The 26,041-nt window shown below is 35.3% G+C and overlaps 2 protein-coding genes across 3 annotated transcripts in view; one reads left to right on the top strand and one right to left on the bottom strand.

Moving 5' to 3' along the window:
- Positions 1-1,660, bottom strand: part of kmo (kynurenine 3-monooxygenase) — a 28,473-nt gene extending 26,813 nt beyond the window's left edge. The window contains exons 1-4 of the mRNA XM_015021772.1: positions 1,609-1,660; positions 1,088-1,503; positions 803-872; positions 622-719 (exon numbers count right to left, since the gene is read on the bottom strand). Coding sequence (XP_014877258.1) covers positions 622-719; positions 803-872; positions 1,088-1,255 — 336 coding nt within the window. The 5' untranslated portion in view covers positions 1,256-1,503; positions 1,609-1,660. The remainder of the gene's footprint in view (positions 1-621; positions 720-802; positions 873-1,087; positions 1,504-1,608) is intronic.
- Positions 1,661-2,851: 1,191 nt separating this feature from the next.
- Positions 2,852-26,041, top strand: part of LOC106939392 (insulin-degrading enzyme) — a 28,908-nt gene continuing 5,718 nt past the window's right edge. Inside the window, exons 1-19 of one of the 2 annotated variants that reach the window (XM_015021774.1) lie at positions 2,852-3,008; positions 5,578-5,762; positions 6,308-6,515; positions 7,882-8,051; positions 9,989-10,111; positions 11,776-11,888; positions 11,975-12,137; positions 13,444-13,536; positions 14,351-14,442; positions 15,004-15,084; positions 15,684-15,787; positions 17,181-17,283; positions 17,390-17,512; positions 18,727-18,809; positions 21,822-21,966; positions 24,302-24,412; positions 24,515-24,635; positions 25,206-25,297; positions 25,914-26,025. In XM_015021774.1, coding sequence (XP_014877260.1) covers positions 2,896-3,008; positions 5,578-5,762; positions 6,308-6,515; positions 7,882-8,051; positions 9,989-10,111; positions 11,776-11,888; positions 11,975-12,137; positions 13,444-13,536; positions 14,351-14,442; positions 15,004-15,084; positions 15,684-15,787; positions 17,181-17,283; positions 17,390-17,512; positions 18,727-18,809; positions 21,822-21,966; positions 24,302-24,412; positions 24,515-24,635; positions 25,206-25,297; positions 25,914-26,025 — 2,335 coding nt within the window. In that variant the 5' untranslated portion in view covers positions 2,852-2,895. Of the gene's footprint in view, positions 3,009-5,577; positions 5,763-6,307; positions 6,516-7,881; positions 8,052-9,988; positions 10,112-11,775; positions 11,889-11,974; positions 12,138-13,443; positions 13,537-14,350; positions 14,443-15,003; positions 15,085-15,683; positions 15,788-17,180; positions 17,284-17,389; positions 17,513-18,726; positions 18,810-20,615; positions 20,761-21,821; positions 21,967-24,301; positions 24,413-24,514; positions 24,636-25,205; positions 25,298-25,913; positions 26,026-26,041 lie in introns of both variants that reach the window. The other variant, XM_015021773.1, reaches the window with a different exon arrangement.

Below are 26,041 nucleotides of genomic sequence, written 5' to 3' on the forward strand. Positions count from 1 at the left end.
TTTGTAGTTCCCCCTGGAAATCAAAAAAAAGTCGCTTTTGAAAGTGTGAGAGACAACGCAAAAAAAAAAAAAAAAAAAAAATCAGATTTGACAAAATATCGGGTCACTAAAGGTTGCAGTGTGAATGTAACCTATGAGCCTCTTCATACAAGAGAAAACTCTGTTTTTTAAGAAAATGGTTGCTTGTCAGTTAATCGTTAGTCTAATGATAAGATTAATCAACTTTAGATTAAGTCATTAATCGATAACTTGCATCTGTAAACATTTTTCATGTTTTGTAAAAGTGCTGCCTGAATTTGTTGTCTTGTAATTAAGTTATTTGTATTCATTTATGTTCATTTAGTCTGTCAAACACCAGAATTTGGACATAATTTTAAATTTTAATCCTTTACCTTTCCTTGAGTAAAAATAAGTTGAAGAAATTTAAGTTTTACTCGAGTAAAATCTTTGGGTACTTTACCACCTCTGAATAAAACACGTCACCTAAAAGTTGACCCCACTATCCATTAGATAAACATCCGCGGCTGTTCGTTGCCCCTGCAGTCCTATCAAACGTATGCTAATCTTTACAGCTTACCTTTTCTCCACTTGTGCATGAGTAACTTCATTCAATCAGCATACCTTATCCTCCATTCCAACATGTTTCAGGGCTGTCCGGCCTCTGTGGGACAAAGCCAGGTTGATGCTTCTGCCTTTCACTACTTTGGCTTTCCGAATATCTGACCAAAAACACACAGAATAATTTGACTCCAGCTTTGTTCATCAGTTTTTTTATTTTGTTTGATTTGTAGATAAAAGCTACCTTCTCTTGTTTCAAAGACTTCCACCTCAAAGCCTCTTTTGGCGAAGAAGCAGGCGTTGAGTGCCCCCACCTTAAAGATGAAAAGTGGTGCATTGATAATGTCAGCTTAGTTCAAAATGCCTTTTCTATGCTTCCTGTTTATAGTTTCACTTTTCCTACATGACATGATGACAGAATAATGCTTTGTAAAACCAAGCTGTCGCCATGTTTGCACCCAGAAAGTGTAAAATAAATATTATATACACACACTGAACTGGAATTTTCACTTTCATTTTCCCTTCTTACCAAACCAGCGCCCACCACTGCCACCACTTTCTTGTCTTCTCGTCTGTGCGCTGATTCCTCCATGTCGCTCAGCAGAGTTCCCCGATGGTCTGACCCAGGTTCTCTGTCCGGTTCAAAGAGCTTTGCAGAACTGCTGAGTTTTGATTTAAAAGAGGAGGGGCGTTGCATATCCCACTACAGTCTGATGAACGTCCCTGTAACTATCAGTTCCTCTTTCAATGCAAACAGAAACAGAAGATAACAGGGCGCTCACTGCAGTCAGGCGATATATTTTAAGAGTAAAAGTCTCAACTTCTTAGCAAATAGGATTTAAATTACTTCTCAGAGTGCTGGATGCTACTCTTAAGATTTTAGGAAATGTCTCTCTTACATTGGAACAAATGAGGGTCATCCAAAGTTCATTATTGCTGCAACACCTGTGTTACAATAAAAATATAACCGTGAAGGTTTTTGGGTTTCACGTCATGCCTCAAATGAAGGTGAAATGATGAAAAACGGTTGAACAAATATAGGATTCTGACTCCATCTAGTGGAGAAGATTGGATACTGCAGCCGCCAACAGTTTCTCAGCACATCTGAAAAACATTCAGTAACTTTGACCTAAAATAACAAAATCAGTCAACATTAAAGAATGATTCACTTGTTTTTAATTCAACAGAAGGAAACCGTTTCTACAGTCACAAGAAATTGAGAATACAGAAGCATTAGCGCATTGTGGAAATATTCTTTCATTCAGTCTTAAAAAAAATTTATTTCCTTCAGATGTAACCAGATTAGAAAAAGGAGACCAGGTGGAAATTATTTAATTGCAAAATAAATCCGGCAGTTCAAAATTATAGGAACTAAACAGCATCACAAAGACTTTTCCTTTCACTCGACTTTAAATCAAAATGCTAGGATGGATAACTCTCTAAAGAGCCTTATTTATTTATTTATTTATTTATTTATTTATTTATTTATATCCTTGTAGCGGTTTCACAAGTTATCTGTCAGGCTGCTGTCATATAAAATATGTATTAAAATTATTTTTTATTGGTTTTATGTTATTATTAAATGTTCTGATAGACTAAAACTTGTTTTATTATTAATAATTGTTCCACAATCATAGTCAAATTAACTGAAATAAATGTTTAAAACTCTGTGTAACAATTAAATATATCAGATCCACGTTTTAAAAATGTAATTAATGGAATAAAACAGCATTTCTATGATATTCTGACTTTCCTCCAAAAATAAGCTCTATAGAAAGAAACATAATCAACACAAGACATGTTATTAATGAACATTTACAGGAATGAACAGAAGCAAAGAGGGCTTATTCACGTAAATACATTAAATGAGGTGTTTAAGTATAGTGTTTTTGTTTAGAGAATAAATTAACATCACTAAACTTACATCTGTGTTTCTGTATTTTCAATAGAGTATTATTAGCCTAACAATATAGTTCTGTTTAATGCTTTTGGCTCCAAAGAGTAGATTCTAAATTATTTAGACGTACCCAGCGTTGGATGCACCAATAAAAGTCTAGCATGACGTTGCTTGCGACTCGATGTAAAAAGGAAATATCCATACAGACTGTTTAATCAATTTCCGAATCAATGACACAACACAACATTTAGATAAACTGCAGATTGCTTGCTTCTTGACAAATGTTTTAACTTAGCTGTTTATGGCTGTTTGATCTCTGCTGTTGTGTCCGAGTGGACGATTGAAATAATTTCCCGTTAACCGGCGAGTTACGACACGAAATATCCGCTAGTCCTGCGCTCGACTAGTTGAGTCTGTTTAAAGATGGCGCTGTAAAGCCCATGATTTGTTTTCTATGGGTGCAAAGTATGTTTAAGTGCATTAACCGAACGGCCCAGTTCACCAGATATCTCAAGTCAACAGGAAACAGCGTCTGTGTTAACCAAGGATTTAGGTAAGGCTCGCCGGTTCATTTTTAGGTTTTAAATAAAAAAATAAAAAGTAACACCGGCTTAAGCACGACAAGACGGTGAAGCTAACGGAGCAACGTTAGCTGGCTGAGTCGCTCAATTTGGTTAGGAGATTCAGCTAACGGCTGTTAGCCTCGTTGCTATATTAAGATGCAGCTTTAACAATTATGTAACATGATTAAATTCGAAACTTTTTCTAATTTATTCATCAATCCCTCCAAACCCAGCGGCTTAAGTCGGTGGTATCTTGGCGCGTGGTAACTTTTCTGGCATGTATTAAATAGAACAAGCTAATGCTAGCCTCTTCCTTTTGTGAGTCAGAGGGATTAAACATGTTCTCCCGATGTTTCATATCAGATTAAAAAACATAACAAAACTCTGCTTTTAGCTATTTTAGTCTGCTCTATTTGTTTGTTTTTAACCACACTAATATAATTTTTACATGAGGTCGTTAAATGTTGATATTTATAGCCGTTCAAGCGGATGACAAGTATGGTAAGCGGTTAGTATTTAAAAAAAAAAAAAATCCGTACGTTAAAGTCTTATTTTAATCCTTAAATCAGGGTTTCCCAACGCACATTGCTCTGTATGTTTTAGGCGTTCCCCAGTTTCAGCACACCTGCTTTAAACTGATGACTGATTAACAGGCTTTTACTGAACTGCTGTCATCTGCAGCCGGTGTTTAAACTGTGGATCATTATTGAGTACGTTTTCAGAGCTACATAATTTAATTAACTGTAAACTTGTAAAATAAGCAATTCATCCCAAGATAAATTAAAATGAGCTCGGTAAATTCAATTTTGGTTATTTTTTGGTAGATCAATTTTGTTTACAGAAATGTCATAATCCACTTTAGTTATAGTTTTTGTTGTATTGGAGCTTTTTTCTGGATTTATTTGTTGTGTTTTTTATGTGTTTTATTTTACTTAGTGTTTAGTGTTCTTTATACATTTAAAGTTTATTAACCTTTGAGAGGGAGCAAACTTGCACTATTATGCCAATGTCAGTATATTATTTGGAAATGGTCTAAAAATTACAATATTATCAATATTATAAACTTGATCTCTTATGGTCATAAATATTAATGAATAAGCAAATTCCAATAAAGTATATTCTATTCTATTATAAATACTTGCCAAACAAGTGATGTAACTTTTCCTCTGTTAACCAGTTTTGTTTCTAGTTGTTTTTCATTTTTTTGCAATTGGGGGCAAAACCTGATGTTCCAGTAACTCACCAGGTGGTTGCTAGGCAACCAAAGGATGAGTGAGTTGCTTGGTAACCAAAGTGTGACTGAGTTGATTCCATCAACTGTGCTTAGCTAGGTTGAGCAGCTGCAGCTGTTTCTCAAACTACATCCCCCAGAATGCGAAAAAAAGCTCAAATTTTTCAGGTAGATCGAACGTGGTTTTTATCAGTTTTGCAGTTGATGCTAATGTTTCACTTAAATGAGTAAAACGATTAAGGTGTAGATAATGGGTGTTCTTGTAACTCCACTGCACTATAACAATAGAAAGCTCTTTGGAGTGGATGATGCCGACTTATTGATTCCAACATCCACTTAAATGCGTCCTTCAAGCTGCTGCTCTACTTGGCTCACCCCGTTGGGATTTATTACAACTGAAAACTGAACAGGGAGGATAATAACTTATCATAATCTAATGGCTGGTTAATAGTTTCTGGATTGTACGGTTATTTTTGGGACACTCGCACACTAAAATGGATGCAAACATGCTCTAAATCAGGGCTGTCCAAACTTTTTGCATCAAAGACCAAGATCCCAAAGCTGAAAATACTCGGGGACAGCGGCATATTTATGGAGCTAAATTGGGGCCATAAAATTGTTCAAAAGAAAAAATAATTGAAACCAAAAATTTTGAAGCTGAAAAAAATGTTACAAGCTACTTTTCATATTCTGGTTTTCCTTTCAGAGACAAATTTATGAAGTTGCCAAGTTTATTTTTATGGTACATTTCACCAACAAGACAGTTCAAAGTGCTTTGCATCATAAAAACATAAAAATACTAAGGCATAAAAGACACCATACAGTCAACAATTGTTTCATTTATTATGGTTCATGTTTTCTTTTAGTTTCAACTTCATAAAAAGTAACTGTAAACATGCAGCAACTTTTTATTTAAAACAAGAACACTGGAGCACATTTATTCTATTAATCTTGATCAACAAAGGGTTGTTGTTGTTTTTTTTTTTGAGGAAATTTTGCATTTTTGTTGTTTGGAATAGACTAAAAGATTTTCCAGACCAAATAATCTGAAAAGAAATTACCCAAAAAGTTTGGAAACCTTCTGCCTTTTATTAAGACAAAAGTTTTTGCTTTGTTTTGTTAAAATATTGCATGTATAATTTATTGATGACAAGATTCTTTTGCTTTTGAAGTCGGAAAAACAGTATGTATGGAGCAAAGTTTACTAAAAAGAAAAAAAAAATAAACTGAAAGGAAAAGTTTGAAACTGAAATTCTCGTTCTAAAGAAATAAGTTCCCACTGTGGGGACAAATTTACATTTACATTTTTGTTTCTCTCTTCCCTGCAGGCTGGTGTCATCCTTACCTCTCAGAATGACGGAACCGGCTGTGAGGAGGGTGGTCACCGATATAATTCGGTCTCCTGAAGACAGGCGGGACTACCAGGGCCTGGAGTTCAGAAATGGACTCAAAGCGATGCTCATCAGCGACCCGACGACCGACAAATCATCAGCCGCACTGGACGTGCACATAGGTAAAGGCTTCCCTCTTCCTGCTCCTTCACTGCAAAAATACAAAATCTTACCAAGTATTTTTGGTCTAGTTTCTGGTGCAAATATCTTAGTTCACTTGATATCAGACAAAACTAACTTACTAAAGTAACCTTTCAGCAAAAAACGAGCTTGTTTTAAGTCAGTAATTTATAATATTATGATTCATAACATGGGGAAAATGTCTTGTTATAAGTGGAATAATTTGCCAGTGGAACTAGAACTCGGTTGCTAGGTGACGGGCTTGGCTTAGCCGGTGTTGCTAGGTAACGATTGTGAAATAACTGAAATAATCTGCCAGTGGAACTCCAACTTTTTTATCCATTTTAAGGAATTATTTACTTAAAACAAGCTGCTGTGTTTTAATGAAAAGTTATTTGTAAGTTAGCTTGTCTTACTTAAGGTTTACTAAGATTTTGGCCCTAGAAACTATACCAGAAGTACTTGGTAATAAGTGTTTCTGCAGTGTTCATAATCCAACATCCTGATTAATTTGGTGAATTAATAATTGTTTGTGGTTCTTTCCCAGGTTCCCTGTCAGACCCAGCAAACATTTCAGGCCTGGCCCATTTCTGTGAGCACATGCTGTTTCTGGGTACAGAAAAATACCCCAAGGAGAACGAATACAGCCAGTTCCTCAGCGAGCACGCAGGAAGCTCCAACGCCTTCACCAGCGGCGAGCACACCAACTACTACTTCGACGTTTCCCATGAGCATTTGCAAGGAGCGTTAGACAGGTAGCTGCCATGTTTGCTCTGATCAGCCGGTTAGCATCCATGTTCAGCGGTAAAGGCGCTAATCTCTGTGTAAATGTATTGTTTACCAGGGCTTTTTGTGCTGTATGGAATTTTGCCGCATCATGATGATGATGGTATCTGCCTGCAATAAGTGTCGGTACTGATATCAAGTGTTTCACTTTTTATCTCATGAGACTGAATCCCAGTGCATTCTGGGAAAGTTTGATTTCAGTGTTTTTCATCTGATCAAGAGTCCTTCCTTCCTTTCTTGATGGAAAATGAGAAAAACGTGTACAAGGAAAAAAGTGCTTTAGTCTAAATTTTATTAAAAGTTTAGATCTTTATACTTAGCGTAAATTTTGTATTTTTATGATTTCCGATGATCAACAAGCTGCATTTCTTTGAGGCTTTCCATGACCTTAATCTGTAACTCACAGATCATTCAGAACATTAATTAGCAGATTAATCAGAATAAAATATGCTTTTAAAGTTCAAAGATGACTTAAAATCTCTTTGACAGCATTTTAGGGCCATTGTAGATAGAAAATAAAAAAGGAGTAAAAAAAGGAAATTTCTTAGTTTGAAAAATTGAAAAACAGCTTGAAAAAACTAAAAAAAAAAAAAAAAAAAAAGTAATTGATCTCAGAAGTTTTTAGAAAAAACAAGGAAATTGAGTTTGAATATTTGAAAAATATTTGACTTTTGAAACTCAGAAATTTCTGAGTAATTTTTATTTATTTTTTCAAAAATTTGTGAGATTAATCTCAGAATTAATTTGTGAAAAATTCAGAAATTTTCTAGAAAAAAGGAGTTTTTGAGTCAGAAATTTTTCATCTCTTAAACTCTGAAATTTATTTTATTTTTTACATTTCTGAGATTAATCTCAAAATTTCAGATTTTTTTCTAGCAAATTCTCAACTACTCATTCTCAGAAATGTATTTATTTTATATAGAAAATTTCTGAGATTAGTCTCAAAATTTCAGTCTTTTTGGTGGAAATATACTCTTTTTCTTCCTATGACGGCCTTCTAGCCTGTAAAGTCTGCAGTAGTGGTGAACCACTTTTAGATAAGTACACTTTAAAACTGTTTTGGTTGTGAACACAGTAGAATAATCCTCTGAGTGAAGAGGATCACCGGTTGTATTTTCTGTTTCCTCATTTGCATGGCAGTTGCTCTGACCTTGTGTTCATGGAAATGATTTCTTATCACTTTGTTTAAATGCAGATGGCTCTGCTTTACACACTAATGATCGCCCAGCTGCTGCGGATCTCCACTGCTTTGTTTGCAAACTCTTAACAATGTGGAAGATGGAAAGCAGGATCTGCTGCTTTATGCTCGGCCTGAATAGTGAATCATTTTTTCAGGTTTGCCCAGTTCTTCCTGTGCCCTCTGTTTGATGAGAGCTGTAAGGACCGAGAAGTGAACGCCGTTGACTCCGAACACGAGAAGAACCTGATGAATGACGCCTGGAGGCTGTTTCAGCTGGAGAAAGCCACCGGAAACCCAAACCACCCATTCAGTAAATTTGGAACAGGTAGCAAGCCGCGCCAAGCCTTTCCTGAACTCATTTAAACAGATATCAGTGGATTATCCTGTTGGATTTGTTTTGTAACTGTTACATTTATGGTAAATTAAACTACGATGGGTCCATCTCAATAGAAGTTATTTTATTTATTTAGTTTGAAAAGTGAAACTCTTAAACAGATTATTTACCCAGGGTAAAATATCTGTTGCAATAATCAACTGATCGCAATAATTTCCATTTGCATGATTTTTCATTTTCTCTTTTTCTACCAAAACTCGACGATAAGTCTAAACTAGTTCTTTTTTTTTTGAAGGACAGTTTTGTTTACAGACTTCATATTTCATTTTATTTGTTGTTATTTATTTTGTATATTTACAATTTATTTCAGTTCCAGCGTTAAATGTTCATTATAATTTAAAGTTTATTGAGAATCTTTACCATTACCCTTATAATACTTAAAAATGATCTTAAACCGTTTTAATAAATATGATCGTTTGTTGCAATAACTTCTGGGACAATTTATCAGTTTATGATAATTTATCAATTTATTGTCCAGCAATTTTCTTTTATCATGTCAGGCCTACTTGTAGCTAATGAGAATCCACAATCAGTATCTTTTTCAAATGTAATATTTAAAACCAATTAAAAATATTTTGAATATTAATTTTTGGTCCTGAAAAACATATTAAGATGTAAAGGCTTTATCTGAGTCAGTCTACTGATAATTATTAATCATTTTTTGTTTTTAAATACCTGAAATACTGACAGACTGGTTATGTGACCTTTCCTGTTTTATCCACAGTTTCCTCTTGAGTTTCATTTTTAAGCGGTTTGAGGCCTGAAACTGCTGCTGTGCCAGTTACTCAACTGGTGGTTGCTGGGCAACCAAAGAGTGAGCGAATGAGTGAGTTGCTAGGCAACCAAAGAGCGAGTGAGTGAGCCAACAATGAGTTGCTAGGCAACCAAAGAGTGAGAGAGTTGAGTGGATTCCACCAACTTTGCTTAGCTGGCTGTTAGCGGTTGAGCAGCTAAAGCCTTTCAGTGAGATTATTGATCATTCTGTTGGACAGAGTTTCTATTAATGTTGATCATGTTTATGTATTGATCGCCATATGTATTGTTATTGATTTATTGCCCAGCTCTAGTGAGAGACAGTTTGAAAGGTTGAGGAAACTTTTGCGGGTTTTTTAGCTGATGACATCGTGAGTTTTTCTGTAAAATATGACTTTTTTATAAAAAATTTTGCAATTTTTGTTTTTAATGTACTTGTAGTCAAGTACATTAGACGCGTTTCCATTGGCAATAAAACTGCGCAAATTGGAAATAAATACACTCAGTAGAAACACGGCAATTTAGAAAAGAGCTCACGTTTTTTGATTAAAAGTTTTTGCGCTAGGTTCTTTAGCCATGTCAAAATTAGTATATTTAACAGCAATGGAAACTCTTTTTTTGCATCACATGAGTCACATGATCAGTAACCAGATGCTACTACTGGCAGAAATGATGAAGACGACAACAGGAAGTGGTTGGAGGGTGAATTTTTTTTTAACTTATGATTTTTATTTTCCTTTTATTGCATAATATTTTATATAAAAAAAGAAAAATATTTTATTATAGTTGTAGGTGAGCATGGCATGTTTTTTTAATGACTTATTGTGTGAACAAACTTATTCATGTGCGATTTTTAATTGCTTCCTTTTTAATGGAAACACAGTAATTGCAGAATTATGTTTTTTTTTTTTTTTTTTTTAGGGGAAAATCAGCCAAGTTTTGCACACATTTGTAAAGGAAACACAGCAGCATAATGAAGAGCTGGGGGTATAATCCTAGTTAAATATCACAAAGCTGCAATGTATCATTTAGTGGTAAAGATAAGTAGATACTGGATTTTCTTTGTCTTTAGTTGAGATTAATTTATTCTCGTGTTGTTTTTTATTGTTTTGCAGGCAACAAACTTACACTGGAAACCAGACCGTCTAAAGAAGGGGTCGATATCCGTCAGGAACTGCTGAAGTTTCACTCTACGTATTATTCTGCTAATCTGATGGGACTCTGCGTGTTGGGAAGAGGTATGGAATATTTTTATTCAACCATTCATTAAACGAATGGATTCAGCTGAGTTGATAAGTATTGTGCATGTTACTTTATAAAACAATAAAAAAGGATTTGCTCCGATAAAGAAGCATAAAAATATTTTCTAAAATGATTTATTTGAAGGGGATTAAGAGTTATCCAATACAACCGTGAGTTATGGCAACAAAACAATTCAGAAACAGGAAGACATTGAGAGATATCAGTCTTAAAGGGTTACAATTACATTTACAATAGTAACTTTTTGAAAAAAAAATTATTTTAGGAGTATTTTTATTATGCTGTAGTTTTACATTTACTTCAGTATTTTTATTATGAAGTACTTCTACTTTTACTTGCATAAAATTTCTGTATTTTTTACCCACCGAATGAAAAACTAACTTGTTTTAACCAAAAATTCACCAGACAGACACACAGTTTTTGTTAAAGTTTCATAAAGTTTTTATTGAAAGAAACTGATTTGGAAAATTTTTCTTTTTGTTACTTGTATGAATTATTGCCATTTTCATTTTAAAATATCAAAATTTCCACGTAACCTTGTATTTTGGTTTGTCTGATGATGTAATTTTTAAATATTAAATGAATTTGATCAGTTACTCGGTACTTGTGTAGACTTTTAATCAAATACTTTTTTACTCTCGAGTAATTTCCTAGACGGCTCCTTTTTACTCTTATTTAAGTAAAAATATGTTGCTACTTTTACTAGAGTAATATTTTTGTGTACTCTACTCATTGTAAATATCTAAATCTCTGCTCACCTTTATGATTGAGCAATAAGGAAGAAACTGGGGGAAATCTCTGACATGAGCAGTTTCCAAGGTAAAACCACACAATGCTCTGTCTCACCTGAGATGAAACTTTATCGCGATGAAACCATGAATGCTGCTGTTACAGAAAATCCTGAAGGAGGGAAAATATCCAGCTCAGGCAAAGTGTACAGCAATTAAATTACCCACAAAAAGATGGCTCAAAAAAGCTAAACTAAATTAGTTTTTTCATAGCCTAGTCAAAGTCTGGACTGGAATTTCAGTTTAGGTCCAGAAACTCTTCAGCGAGTGGGGTGATGTAAGAGTTTGCAAACACTTCACAGCGGTTGGTGGAACAACCAGTTATTTGGGTTTGGGGGTAAATACTTTCTGCAGGTTGCCAGGTTTGTTTGAACTGTTGTTTTTCCTCTTAATGGATAAAGTCAACTGAAGGCTGAGCTTCATTTTTACTCGGGTTCAATTCGTCTGGCATTAACATTTATGGGTGACAAAAAGAGCAAAACAATATCTGTTGGGATAAGTTTCTCAGGAATTACATATTGTGTGACAGAGTATATATACTAAGAAAAAAAACAAGAATAAAGTCACTATTCTACGACAATATAGTCGCAGTTTTACGAGAATAAAGTCATGATATTTTGACTTTAGTCTTGAGATACTTTGATTTTATTTGACTATTACAAGAATAAAATCATAATACTACGACTTTATTCTCATATTATTTAACATCATTCTCATAATTCTATGACTTTATAGTTGCTATTTTATTTTATTTTTTTGTTTTGTTAGCACGGCCCTAATACTCCATCATAGTTTATAAAGCACAACAGTCTGTTGAAATAATGATCATTTTACTTGTATTTTGATCTTTCCAGAGTCTCTTGATGAATTAACCGCCATGGTGGAAAACCTGTTTGGAGAAGTGGAAAACAAGAACGTGCCGGTCCCAGAATTCCCAGAGCATCCGTTTCAGGAAGAGCACCTCAAAGTGGGTCATTACATCTTTAAGACTATTTCCTACAAACTTAAAACAGTTAAACTAATCTTTCCTTTTTCTGTGTTTTTGTGTGAAAGCAATTCTACAAAGTGGTTCCCATCAAAGACATCAGGAACCTGTATGTGACCTTCCCCATCCCAGACCTGCAGAAGTACTACAAGTCGAACCCAGGCCATTATCTGGGTCACCTGATCGGCCACGAAGGACCCGGCAGTTTGTTATCCGAGCTCAAGTCTAAAGGTACTGCGCCACATTTTATCTTCTGTTAAGGTTTTAGATTTAAGTCGGCGCTTTTATACAATCGTATTCAGATGTTAGATTATTGGGAAGTCGGTTTGTCTCATCTGGGAGCAGCAGATGGAAAAATCTGAATCATTTTCCAGTTCATAATGAAGGAAGCTAAAACCTCCGGTGGGGTTCGTGTCTAGTTCATCCCAAACAGGAAGCAGTTATCGACTCAAGTCAATCAGGTTAAAAGGAACTGAATCATGTTCATAGTTCACTTCTTAAAAGTTCTTTGTTCACAGCTTCAAGATGAACTAGTTCTCATTTATTTATCATTAGTCTGAAATGAAGTTTGAAAATGTTTTCCTTTTGCTCCTTTTTTTCACTCGTGCTCTTTCATTCTTTCTTTTTGTTCTTTCCTTCCTTTTTTGTTCTTTTTACTCTTTCCACCCCTTTACTCTTTCTTTCAATCTTTCTTTTTGCTCTTTCAATCTGTTTTTGCTCTTTCAATCTTTCTTTTTGCTCTTTCAATCTGCTTTTGCTCTTTCAATCTGCTTTTGCTCTTTCAATCTTTCTTTTTGCTCTTTCAGTCTGTTTTTGATCTTTCAATCTTTCTTTTTGCTCTTTCAATGTTTTTGATCTTTCAATCTTTTTTTGCTCTTTCAGTCGTTTTATTCTCTTTTGCTCTTTCACTACTGACGAACTTTATTCTACATCTGTTGAATTTCCTTAAAAGTTGATCTCATTTACATGTTTGATATTTTCTTAAAACTTTGACTGAAAATCAGTTTGTCACTTCAGTCGCTTTTAGTTTTCTTATTACCATCTGTTCTCTCTCTTCTCCTCTTCCTCTGTTTCTGCAGCTGAATCACTAATAACTACCAAATAATCTGATCTGAAGTTGTGTTCGACTCAATCAGACACTGATTTTAAATATATTCCTAAAACCATAAAATCTAAATAAATGCAGGTTGTCTTTATAAACAGCAACTTTCCTCTTTCATCCTGATTCTGTTTAAACACTTTTAACTGATTTAAATCTTCAGTTTCTTACCTGCAGGATGTTTGGAGAGACGAATTCAAAGCTGCAGCTTCTCTGTGTCAGTAAATAAAACTAAAAGCGATAAAACTCTCGGTGTAATCTGATAGTTTACATGTTGGATCGTTTGGTTAACATCTTTACGTAGAAAGTGAAATCAGAAGCGGGAACTCAGACATTCAGCCGACTCAGAACCGAGTTTAAGTCCAGAATAAATGTTTGGTTCTGAGGACGGTGAATGAGTTTCCTGTTTGACTCGAATGAAACACATTTCCTGTCTAGGCTGGGTGAACACGCTGGTTGGAGGCCAGAAGGAAGGAGCCAAAGGATTCATGTTCTTCATCATCAACGTCGACCTGACGGAGGAGGGGCTCTGTGAGTTTACCTCATCAGACAGAATGTTTTATTATTATATACAAATATTTTATTTATTTTTAAACATGCATTTAAAAATAAAATATTTCATTTGCCAAATAAAATCTAAAATTGTATTTAATTTTTAAAAAATAAAATACTTTAGTTTTAAATTTTATTTTAAAAAAATTAAACGTTTTATTTTTAAATAAATATTTCAACATAAAATATTTTATAATTTATTTTTTATTGTATTTTTAAATATTCATTGAAAAATAATTATTTAAAAAAAGTTTTTTTTTTAAATAAAATTTTGCTTTTTTATTTTTAAACATTTTTTTATATAAATGATTTACATTAAATAAATATTTATTTTTAAATATATATATTTAAAAGTAAAACAAAACAAGTTTTTTTATTTTATAATAAAATAAAACGTTGGTTCTTTTGGCAGCAGTTCAAAAGGTTTGCAGATTGTGTGAAGACTTGCTGACTAGACAATTAATTTATTGAAATAATTATCAACTAATTGAACAACTGGAGTGATCAGACTCTAAGACCTGCTGTTTGCTAAAACAACACCACACTCAGAGAACTAATTAAAACTGTGCAAGAAATATAAATATTTTGGATTTAAGATGAAACGACTGTAAATATGTTCACCCAGAACTCCTGAAGTAGCTGTTTTATTTTCACCTAAAAAATAAAACTATTTAAAGTCTCCTATTAAACACCTTTTGCCGGTTTAGGCAAAGCGACTAGTGCATAACCTCCGTAGATGTTTGCAGTGTGTCTGATGGGAAATGGCTGACTGTAGGGTGATTTGTCGCTGCAGTGCATGTCGAGGACATCATCTTCCACATGTTCCAGTACATCCAGAAGCTTCGCACCGAAGGGCCTCAGGAATGGGTGTTCGACGAATGCAAGGTCGGTTCTGGTTCAGGTCACTCCTGTAGCAGCAGGTCACAACAAATGACGCTTTGAGGCCGTTTGCAAAGAGAAAGATATCATTCTGCAGCTCTATAGATGTATATCTAGCTCTATCTATAGCTATATGTCTAAAGCTCTGTAGCTCTATGTCTATAGCTCCATATCTACAGGTCTACAGCTCTATAGCCTTACATATCTAGTTCTTTAGTACTAGCTCTCTCCGTCTACCTAATCTGCACATTTTTTCCTTCCACTTAACTTTCCATTCATATCCTCTGTGAAGAACAATGTTAGTTTGTAACGACCCTTTGAACTGGATAACTGTCAGCAGTTTTACACTTAAATTATTTTTACAACCTTTGAGTTAAAAATACATTTCATGTAAAATTTTATTTTATTTCAATTGTCCTCTGACCTCCGTTGTTTCTCTCTCTTTCTCTCTCTGTCTCTTTCTCTCTCTATCTCTCTTTCTCCCTCTCTCTCTCCGTCTCTCTTTTTCTCTCTCCCTCTCTCTCTCCGTCTCTCTCTGTCTCTCTTTCTCTCTCTCTCTCTCTACAGGATCTTAGTAAAGTCGCCTTCAGGTTTAAGGATAAGGAACGACCTCGCGGTTACACCTCCAAAGTCGCCGGTTTGCTGCATGTAGGTTCTCGTCTGGTCAGGCTGTTTCAAAGGATTAGTGTAACGTCTGCAATGTGTAGCTCTATATAGCTTTAGCTAGAAATGCTAAAGAATTGATCGATCCAACCATTGACCTACGATTATCTGGGATCGAGGAAATCATGTAGATCGTTACTGGAAAAGGCAATAAATGAAATGAAAACTACTTTTTACAGGCATGGTATTTATAACATTTACACAAGAAATTATACTAATCATGTATAATTAAAAAAAAATAGTAAATGCTAGTCTTATAAGTTGTAAACGTCTTTTTTTGGCTGTCATTTTTATAAAAATGTAAATGACTTATGAAAAGCTGATTTTTACTTAAAAAAAATCCAAACTTATTTTGTTTAATATAAAATGAAGCTATTTTATTTCAAACAGCCATTTTGCATTTGTGGTTCTGAACAGATTTAGCTGGACTGAAGCTAAAAATGGATGTTGGCACAATCAGAATGGTTTTATGAACTTTATATCCATTATATTTAAGCAAACCAGCCTGTTGAAGTTATAATTCCTCTTTATTTTTCTGGAGTTTTTCTGGTGTTTTTAGCTGAGCCGGTGTGTTTGTGTTGCAGTATTATCCTCTGGAGGAAGTTCTTGCAGCCGAGTATCTTCTGGAGGACTTCAGGCCGGATCTGATTGAGATGGTTCTCGATAAACTGCGGCCGGAAAACGTCAGGTTAGTGTGACAAACCGGTTTCCTAATGAGAACTAATAAAGATTATAAAATTATTTACTTAAAACAAGTGTTTGTCTTTCTGAAAAGTTACTTGTAAGTTAGTTTTGTGTTATTTCAAGTGTGCAAAGTTACTCAGTAAGATTTTGTTTTTGCAGTGTAAGAACACAGCTATTATCTTAAAGTTCAGTGTATGTGGCCCTCATGATCGGCTACGGCGGGCTGGATTTGGCCCGCGGGCCTCTAGTTTGACACCTGTGCTGAGTTGGTTATCATTTACAGCTTCAACACCTTTGGAGATGTTTTCCTACAATGAGAACATTTTTTATTTTCTACAAAACTGCTCAATCTCATTCAGGTCAGATGGAGAATTTTATTTTTTTAATTTGGGACTTTGACTAGGCCATTCTGACACTTTGATCCATCTTTGATCCAATGCTGTAAGTTTAGGATCTTTGTCCTGCTGATTTTTGAGGCGGCTAAAATGATCGCCACATATTTAAGTTAATCTCTGTCTCCACTGGGGAAATGCACAGACACAGCATGATGCTGCCACCTACAGGGAGCAGGTGCAGTTAATTTTCCTCCAATTGTGGTTAACTGGAACAAATTCCTCCATATATTTATTATTTCATCATCCTGGTTTGTAGCAAACGGTGAACAGAGCTTCCTGCTAGCATCGAAGAGCAGATCTGTTAGATTTATGAACAATAATTGTCAACACATTTTGGACACCATTCACATAAAAAGTGTGATTTGTATCAGTAAACTGCTCACAGTAACTGCATTTAATCATATTTTCATATGTATTGATATTCTGAATAACTACGGACAGTTTCAGGGGATTTTTAACATCATTAATTGAAATTTATCATAACAACGATAAATCAAAATGATCTTATCGCGATAAATGATCAACGATGCGATAACTGCCCAACCTTAGTAAAATCTATTATTATTTTTACAGGTGCGCTGATTAATCAGGCCCCAATTTCTTTAATTTGTGTGATCATCTGAACATGCACGGTTAAAAATAGTCGACAAAACAACAAAGTTTCCAACTTTAGCGACTTTTCAGACAATAAAATTGGACTCGACACATCAGGCTTTTTAAAGATCAATAATCGACCAGAAAACTACAATCGGTACACTGCTAATTAAAAAATATTTTAAATTACTACAGTCCTAAAGGAGTGACTGGATCTGCTGCTTGTTGGGCTAAAATATTAATTTTTTATTTACAAATTAGGTCAATTGGATGGACTTTCCACATCTTTTATGAAGGAAAATCAGTGAGGAAAATGTGTCATTGCGATATTTCACAGTTTTCCTAAAGTTTTTTCTGTTCTTACTCTATTCTATCCTGATCTTTTTCTTATATTTTAACTTTTTCCAGAGTTGCAGTGGTGTCGAAGTCCTTCGAAGGCCAGACGGACCGAACCGAGGAGTGGTACGGCACGCAGTACAAGCAGGAAGCCATTTCTGAAGAAAGCATCCAGGTGCACAGAGTCGGTCGAACTGAATCGGTTCCGGTTCTCCTGCCGGTTCAAGAATATCAGTATTAAAGGATCCTGCTGGTCAGTGTTTCGTCTTTTTTTGTTTTAGAACTGGGCAAATGCAGACCTGAACGGCAAGTTCAAGTTGCCGATGAGAAACGAGTTCATCCCAACCAACTTTGAGATTTACCCTCTGGAGAAAGACTCTCCGTCGGTTCCGACTTTAATCAAGGTGAGGCGCCGTCATTCAATATGCAAATTATCAATTAGTTAAAGTTGATTGGTCTTATTGATAAACAGACATTTTCTTACAAACCTGAGTTTTTTCTTGAAGAAAGAAGGCCGACCGTCTTTGCTATATATTTAATTAAAAAGACATTAAATTTTCATGTTGTTAAATACTGACTGAATAAACAGAACGTTGTGGTTTTCTCACATTACTAAGATACATTTATAAAGTATAATAAAACAGGAAACTCTTAGGTTGCTGAATTTAAAACAAAATATGAAAATAATACAGTATGTGAATTCTCCCATAAACAGAAATGTTCACACAGTATCAATACTCTGGAAGAAAAGTTAAAACTAAAACATCAAAATCAACCTTCCTTACTGGCGTCATGTTTTTCCATAATATTTTTCTGTATTATTCTTTCTGCTTTTCTGTTGTCATCAAATCCTTGCCTTTGTAGCACATGAATAATTTTTAAATGAGAAATTGACGCTGCCATTAAGGTGAAACTTGTATTTCAAAACAGAACCGCATAAAGTGCATTTTTCATCCCAGTATGGACTCTATTTGGACCATTTTCTCTTTGTCGTTCCGGTCAGGGCGCCATCTTTATTTCTGTATCAACTGGCTGCGTTTTAGGATCATCAGTGGCGCCCTCTGCTGGATGGAGGTCAAACTACAACACTAAAAGACGGGTCCAAGTCAAAACGTTTTGCCGTGAGGCCCAAAATCATTGAGTTGAAAGGACTTTGGGACCAAAAAACGTATATTAAGACAAACTTTTTATGCCTTTTTTATTTCATCTGGTAAAAAATAAAGATGCAAAACATAAATGTTAGTATGATTGCAAATATTAAACTTTTTGGGGTTGATTATTTTCTTATTTGGTCTGAATGCTTGAGTATAATTAGGCCGATGTTCGTGATTCTAGTTCCTACACAACTAAGTTTTTGTTTTTTTTTGTACTTTATTCTTTTTAAGAAGATGTCATTTATCTGTTCATTTAATCGACAGTTAATCATAGGTTAATTGTTTGCATCCGTAGTCGTAAACATTCACAGCCTACATTGGATTAACTTTAATCATTTTGATGCAGATTTCTTTTATTTTTCTTTAGAATCTTCAGTTTAAACTTTGAAGGTTTAATTTAGCAGAATGATAATTGAGTGAAAATAAAACTAATAATCATGTGTTTTGTGTGGGGTTTTTTTCAGGACACTGCAATGAGCAAGGTGTGGTTTAAACAAGACGACAAATTCTTCCTCCCAAAGGCCTGCCTGAACTTTGAGTTCTTTAGGTTTGTTTTTAATACTTTTTACAAGGATTTCAGGTTTTAGAGCGACTTTGGCTTCTTATTCTGACCTTTGTGACATCATCCCAGCTTTAACTGGCATAAATCCTGTACAGTTCAACTGAAAACAAACCAATCTGTCAGAGAGAAAAAGTAGAACTGAAAAAACCTGAATACAGGAGAGTTTAACCAACACTTTGAAAGAGAAGAAAGATGTTCAAATCATCTCTTCCATCGATTATAAAGGGAAAAGATAATATCCCCTACTCCAGCATCTCCATCTGCTCAGGTTTATAACCAAACAGAATTAAAGAGAAGTGGCAAAAGCAAATGAGGCGGATTAGCAGAGCTTGCTAACAAGTGATATCATCCAAGACATGTTGGTGTGAAATATCTAACTGGCTTGGATGTTGAACTGTTAGCATGTCGTCAGACAGATAAACAGGAACAGTCTCAAGTCAGAGGCCTCTTCAGAGTTGATGGAAGACTGACTGCTACTGGAGAATCTTCCTGCCTGCAACTCTTTAAAGATATTGGATTTTTTTCCTTCTCCTGACTGATACTTTTGAGATCTTGTGATCCCTTTTGCCAAACTATTGCCAACGGATGCAGGTTATCACAGGACAGTTGCGTATTATTTCAGTTTAATCAGGGCGAATGTGAACTCAAGAAGTCTAAACATTTAAATAAAATTTGATTTATTTTTATTTTCTGCACATAAAGGAGCGCTCTGTTTTTGCAGCCTCTCTGTTTTATTTAATATTTTTCTCCTTTTCTCAGTTGAATTGTACAGGAAATTAAAAGGTTAATTATTTTAACACCACAAAACATGAACAAAATGTTAAGTTTTTTTAATTATTGGTTTTTATAGCTGCTTTTTCTTTTTTTTTAATTCTCAAGTTAAATAATTCCAGATTATTAACTTAAATGCAGCATCCTAATGTTGGAGAAAAGTAGGAATATTGTTCACCGGATTCAGTTTAGAGGAATCTGCTGACACAGCCCTGATAATGGAGACAACAAACTGCCGCTTTACAGCAGGGGTGTCTTTTTATTAAATCAGTCTATTTAATGAAAGACTGATTTTATGCAATTCAGAAATTATACAGATTTGGTCTGTAGATGCAAATGGAGACTTTGAATTTATAGTCTGGGCAAAAATCGTTAATTTTTTACACAGAAAAATGTAAAACACAAAGTGTTTGTCTTTTTATAACCAATGTTTTAGCAAAAGGTAAAACTGAGTTTATCCAGAGACTTTTACTAAAAAGTCTACTTTGCTCCACCTAAATCAGCTTCTGTTCTTTTTTTAAACTTGGATAAATATAGTAAACATTTGAAATAATGTGACCCAAATTATGTCGTTATTACTGAAAATAAATGTATTCAATCAAGCCCAAAAGAAACGGAAACCAAATGTATTTATTTTAATATAGCAAACATGCAGAATTAAAGTAGTAGTAAGCAGTAAATCTATGTAAAAAAAAAAAAAAAAAAAACTTGGAAATTAGAACGTCAAGTTGTCTTTTGAAAAATCTTTTAGAAAATTAAAAGTTTTCTAATAAATTTCTAAGATTAATCACAAAATGTTTTAATTTTTTGCAGAAATTTACTCATTTTATTTTATTTAAAGAGGCCCTAATGTAAAAATCCCTTTCAGGTTTTGGATCTGCAGTAGACATCCGGCTACTTTATTTGCTTGATTTTAGGTTGTGTTTTGAGTCTATAACACACGTGGTAAAAAGTTTGGACACCTCTGCTGCAGTGGAACTGTCTGCATGTAATGTTTGATCGCTGTAATTTTTTCTGCAGCCCGTTTGCATACGTGGACCCATTGCATTGTAACATGGCGTATTTGTACCTGGAGCTCCTCAAGGACTCCCTCAACGAGTATGCATATGCAGCCGAGCTAGCAGGCTTGAACTATGACCTCCAAAATACCGTCTATGGGATGTATGTAAGTATGCAGACCCCCCCTCCCGCCTCCCGTCGCATCCTAGACTCCATGTTCCCGCCGTCACTCCCTTATTCACCGTTAGACTGGCTCAACCTGTCCTGGGTTCACAGGTGATGATGATGGTGATTTGACCTTTTTTTTGTTGTTCCTGTGAGGAAAAACGACGCAGCACCAGGACGACCCCCTGGTGTCGTCATTTGAAAAACTTTATCTTCTTCCTAAACAAATTAGCATAAAAGTTAAGACTTTTACTGCAAGAAATAACTAAATTTTGCCAAGTTTTTGGTGTCGTTTCTTCTGAAAATATTTTGCTACACTTAAAATGAGACTTGACTAACTTATAAGTAACTTTTCAGAAACATAGAGTGTAAGTCAATAATTCCTTAATATTGATGAAAAAGTTCCAGTTTCTTTCAGTCAACTGCCGTTGCGCCGTTACGTAGCAACGCCCGCCAAGCCCAGCCTGTCGCCTAGCAACCCAGTTCTGGTTCCACTGGCAGATTATTTCACTTATATGAGAAAAAAAAATTTATTACAAGAGAAATAATCTGCAAGTTACCTCATACTTTTTCTGCAATTTTAAGGAATTGTTGACTTAAAACCAGTTGTTATTTCTTCCTGAAAAGTTATTTGTAAGTTAGTTTTGTCTTATTTCAAGTGTACTAGAAACATGGACCAGAATTACTTGGTAAGGTTTTGTGTTTTCGCAGCGTTCGTTTAGGATTCCTGACGCCTGAAAGCGATTTATTCACACATGCCTTCCAACCCAGGCTTGGTCCGTCTGGCCTCTGTCTTCCTTCATCTGTGCTTTTGCATCGCTTATCAACCACATCATTTTAAACACAATCTGATGAGACGAGTTTTCCCTTTGCGACAGAAAGCTGGTCATCTGGCTGCATATACATACTCAGTTCCTTAGTTAAATCATTCTTCCCTACTTTTTTTTCCATTTTGTTTCTTATATTTTTTGGTCCAATCTCTCTACCCTCCATTCCTCCTAAAACAAAAAAAAATTTTTTTTTGCTTTTTCCCTTTTTGCTTTTTTTCTCCTCTTCCATTAGTCGCTACCTTTATACAGATCCTGTGCACTGCAACATGACCTACTTGTTTCTGAGGTTACTGAAGGATAATTTAAGAGAGTATGCATATCCAGCCCACCTGGCCGGGCTTGTCTATGACATATCCGCAGTGATGAATGCCCTCACCGTAAGTAAGCTGTTTGGAGTGTGTGGGCTGGTTCAGAGGTTGCCTCTGAGGGGTTTAACAAAACGCAAATGGCTTGGTTTTCTACACAGGTTTTAATTGACATGTTCCTTAGCCTGCACATGAGTTACAGCTGAACCTGGTATTTACAGACATCAGAGACGTTTCTGCTGTTTTGGGGTCAGTTGGGATTACCTGGAATATAATTGGTCCAGAATAATAAATTTAGAAGTTTACACACATTCATGTTACTGTTTGGGAAGGCTGAGCTGATGTCATGGCTTTATAAGAATCTAATTTTAGTTAAATGAAGGCAACATTTATTATTTTGTGTTTTAAATTGACCAAAGATAAATCCATGGATGAGTTTCTCTAGATTTTGCAGGGAAATTAGTTTTTTAATCCTGGAAATGATCTTCAGGTGCCAAAAGACTGACTGTGTAACCGTCTTTATGTGTCTCTGAAGGTCCAAGTTGAGGCTAGTGCTAACTAGCTGCTAATAAACCCTTTCTTGCTAACTAGCAGCTAGAGAACATTATATGGAAATCTAGAGACATCAGCTGGGCAATGCTACTAAATATGAACATAATGTCGATAATTCTCTAAATTTGTAGGTAAACCTTTCTGACCCAGAATGGTGGAAATGATGGTGTGGAAAAAGTAACATTTCTATAATTACTGTGTTTGTAAATATCTGGTTTCAACTGTAAATTATTTGTTTTTCAATAAGTAGTATTTGATTTAAAATGTAGACAAGCATGGGATGACAGTGGAGAGAAACTTCTGACCCGCTGGGGTCCGAAAGAGACAAAATAATTCAGGAACAAACAAGAAAACCAAAGGAACTGTTAACGAGGAAAATGACTTTATGACGCAGCGAAACACAGAACCATGAAAGCAAGATTAACAGAGAATGTAAAATAATTAGTTCCTGCAGAGAAGGAAATGAGAAAATTAAAGTCAGTAATAAACATTTCTTCCTGTTGAGACATTTGGAAACGGATTGAAACTATTTGAACTTAATGATTATTGTAAGTTAGAATTTTGGCTTCTTCTGCTCGGAAATGTTTTGGAAAAACATCAAACTGTAAAATTAGAGAGAAACGTAATCAAAGCAGAGCTATTTTTATTTGTTTCAAGGATTTAAAGTCTTAACTTCCTCTAACATGCCAACATCTTGACTTATACGAAATATTTTTTACTTATTTGAGAAACGTATGTGATGTAAAAATATAAGGAACTGTCACAATAAGAGGTGGACTGTGTTGGTAAAAATTAACTTTTTCAACTGGTTCAGAAACTGATTATTAATTTTAAATCCATAATCACCCAGAGCATCTTGGATAAATCTCCTGGGATTGGGATTGGGTTTCTTGGTGATGGATTATTGATAAAACTTTGACTCCATTTTCTGGGCATTTTGCATGCGTGTTTGTGTGTTTTTATTTTTTTGCTCTCTGCTTCCCTGCTTTCCTCTCTAACGTTCTGCTCCATCCTAACGAGCGTCCGTCGGCTTCCTGTGAATTTATGACCGCTGTCCCACCCGCTGCCTGGCGGTGAGATTTTTTATAATCGCTTTGCGTCAGCAGCTGGAGGTCAGCAAAGTTGGGATGCGTTACCTTTACCAGGTGTCACCACCGGGGGCGCTGTGGCGACAGCGCCATGAAGGAAATGCACTTCGGACAGATTTTAGTTTCAAATCCTGATTCATTGTTTGTTTTAGATTATGTCTCAATTGGAACAGAAACATTGATACTGATGTCATCAATATGTTCCAGTTTGTATCAGATTATTTAACATTAACCAGTGCAGAAATGTTTAATGTTTAATTTCCTTGATGCAGATTAATTAATGTACTTTAAACAAAAAAACAAAATACTGCTTTTCTTTCTGCTTTTTTCTTTCTTTTCCTTCCTTCCTTTCTTCATTATTTTTTCTTTATTTCTTCATAGCTTTTTTCCTTTCTATTCCATTTTTGCTTCCTTTATTTCTATCCATTTTGCTTTACTTTCTTTGTCCCTTTTTCTTCCTTCTTTCCTTTGTAACTTTTTTATCCCTTTGTTTTTATCCTTTCTTTTTTCCTTCCTCACAAATTCCTCTCATTTTTCTTTGACTAGAAGTTTAGAAAGTTCATGTTTTCTTTAAATTTGGGCTGAAAACCCAACCCCTCGTCTCTTCCTCTGGTCGATCCTCCTCCGTCGTTCAGGACACATCGGTCATAAATTCACGCTCAGGTTTGAGCCGATGTGAAAATGTGCTAAAACCTTCAGCTTTCCTGCTCTTTAAACTGAGAGATTGTCTTTCTGGACTTCCTGTTTCCTGCTGCCGTTCGCTGCAGCTTTCGGTCAAAGGTTACAACGACAAGCAGCACATCCTGCTGAAGAAGATCATCGAGAAGATGGCGACCTTCGAGATCGACGAGAAGCGTTTTGACATCATCAAAGAGGCGGTAAGTTTTAATACTCAGTTTATTAGACATTTAGTCTGTTTTTTTGTTGTTGTTTTTTTTTTGCCTCCATTTTGCGTGATTTTTCTTTTCTTTTCTTTCCAGTACATGAGATCTTTGAACAACTTCAGAGCCGAGCAGCCGCACCAGCACGCCATGTACTACCTGCGCCTACTGATGACTGAGGTCGGGTGGACCAAAGACGAGCTCAGAGAGTCGCTCGATGGTGGGTCACTTCCTGTATTTCTGTTTACTCCCATTTAAAGGGACAGTGTCATGTAAAATGGACTTTAGGAGCTTTACACAGTAACGTTATTCTCTCATCGAAAACATTCCTGGAGTGTTGCTTTGATTCTTTCATGCATGTTTGAGAAATCATTTAATCTCCATGGCAACCATTCAGCTGAGCAAAACGCCTGGGTGGACGTAGCTCCGCCTCCTGAGTGGGGGAAACTTCTCCTCCACTCAGCTCCTTCAGACTAGCCAGCAGCAATTAGCAAACACCAGGTGGAGCTGCTGAGCTCATTATAGGAGCTACTACTTTTTGTTTTTTTAGTTTCTAGTAAAAACGTTGAAGGGTCAATAGAGGAGCCATGTTATGATGACTTCCTGGAGGCGTAGTTTCAGAAAGACCAGGAGCTTCTTAAAGAGACAGAGACCCAATTTCAAAACATTAAATTCTATAAAATATTTCCAAAGGGGCGCTGGAAAAGTTTTTAGACTTACCTTGAAAATGGTTGAATTTAAAACTTTGATTGAGTTGCTCTGTGATCGATTGCTAATGTCTGTGTTCCAGACGTAACTCTCCCCCGCCTCAGGGCGTTCATACCCGAGCTGTTGTCACGGTTACACATCGAGGCTCTGCTCCATGGCAACATCACCAAGGAGGTTTGTTCAGTTTTACTTTGGGAAAATTAATTTTGTTTCCTTGAAACCAGTTCTTGTTTCCTGACACACAGTTGATTAGCAAATGATAATTCTGTCAGTAATAATATTGTGTAATTTATATGTGTTTATAAAGGAAATACAAAACTACTATTACATATTACTACTACTAATAATAATAATAAATGAAAATAAAAATAAAATATTAAAAATAAAATAATAATAATGGAAACAAAATAACAAAAACAATGGAAAAATGATGATGAGAATTGATCAAATAAAATAATGAAAATAATTTTCAAAATAATGATGATTAAAATAATGAGGATCATCTTGAAAATAAGGAGATAATTGCTACGATTGATCTATTATTACTACTATCAGTAGTAAATAGTTTTATTTGTTTTCTTTGTTCTTTTTTTTGCACTTTCCTATAAACCTTTTATCTGTGACATTTTCCCACCTTTCAGCTTTTTACCTGAGAAAGCCATAAATGCTTATAAATCTCCTAGAAAAGTCACAAATCAAAAATAATGACATTAAAGGAGGATAAATTAACGCCTCCTCTGTGATTTAACTTTAACAGAATATTTTTCCTGTGTTTTGTTTTTTTCCCCAGTCTGCTCTCGGCATGATGCAGATGGTGGAGGACACGCTCATTGAGCACGCTCACACCAAGCCCCTCCTCCCGAGCCAGCTGATTCGCTACAGGGAGGTGCAGGTCCCGGATGGTAGGTCGGCCTCCGC

Source organism: Poecilia latipinna, unplaced genomic scaffold, assembly GCF_001443285.1.
Source record: "Poecilia latipinna isolate Pla-1442-1.1 unplaced genomic scaffold, P_latipinna-1.0 Scaffold2854, whole genome shotgun sequence".
Taxonomy (NCBI): domain Eukaryota; kingdom Metazoa; phylum Chordata; class Actinopteri; order Cyprinodontiformes; family Poeciliidae; genus Poecilia; species Poecilia latipinna.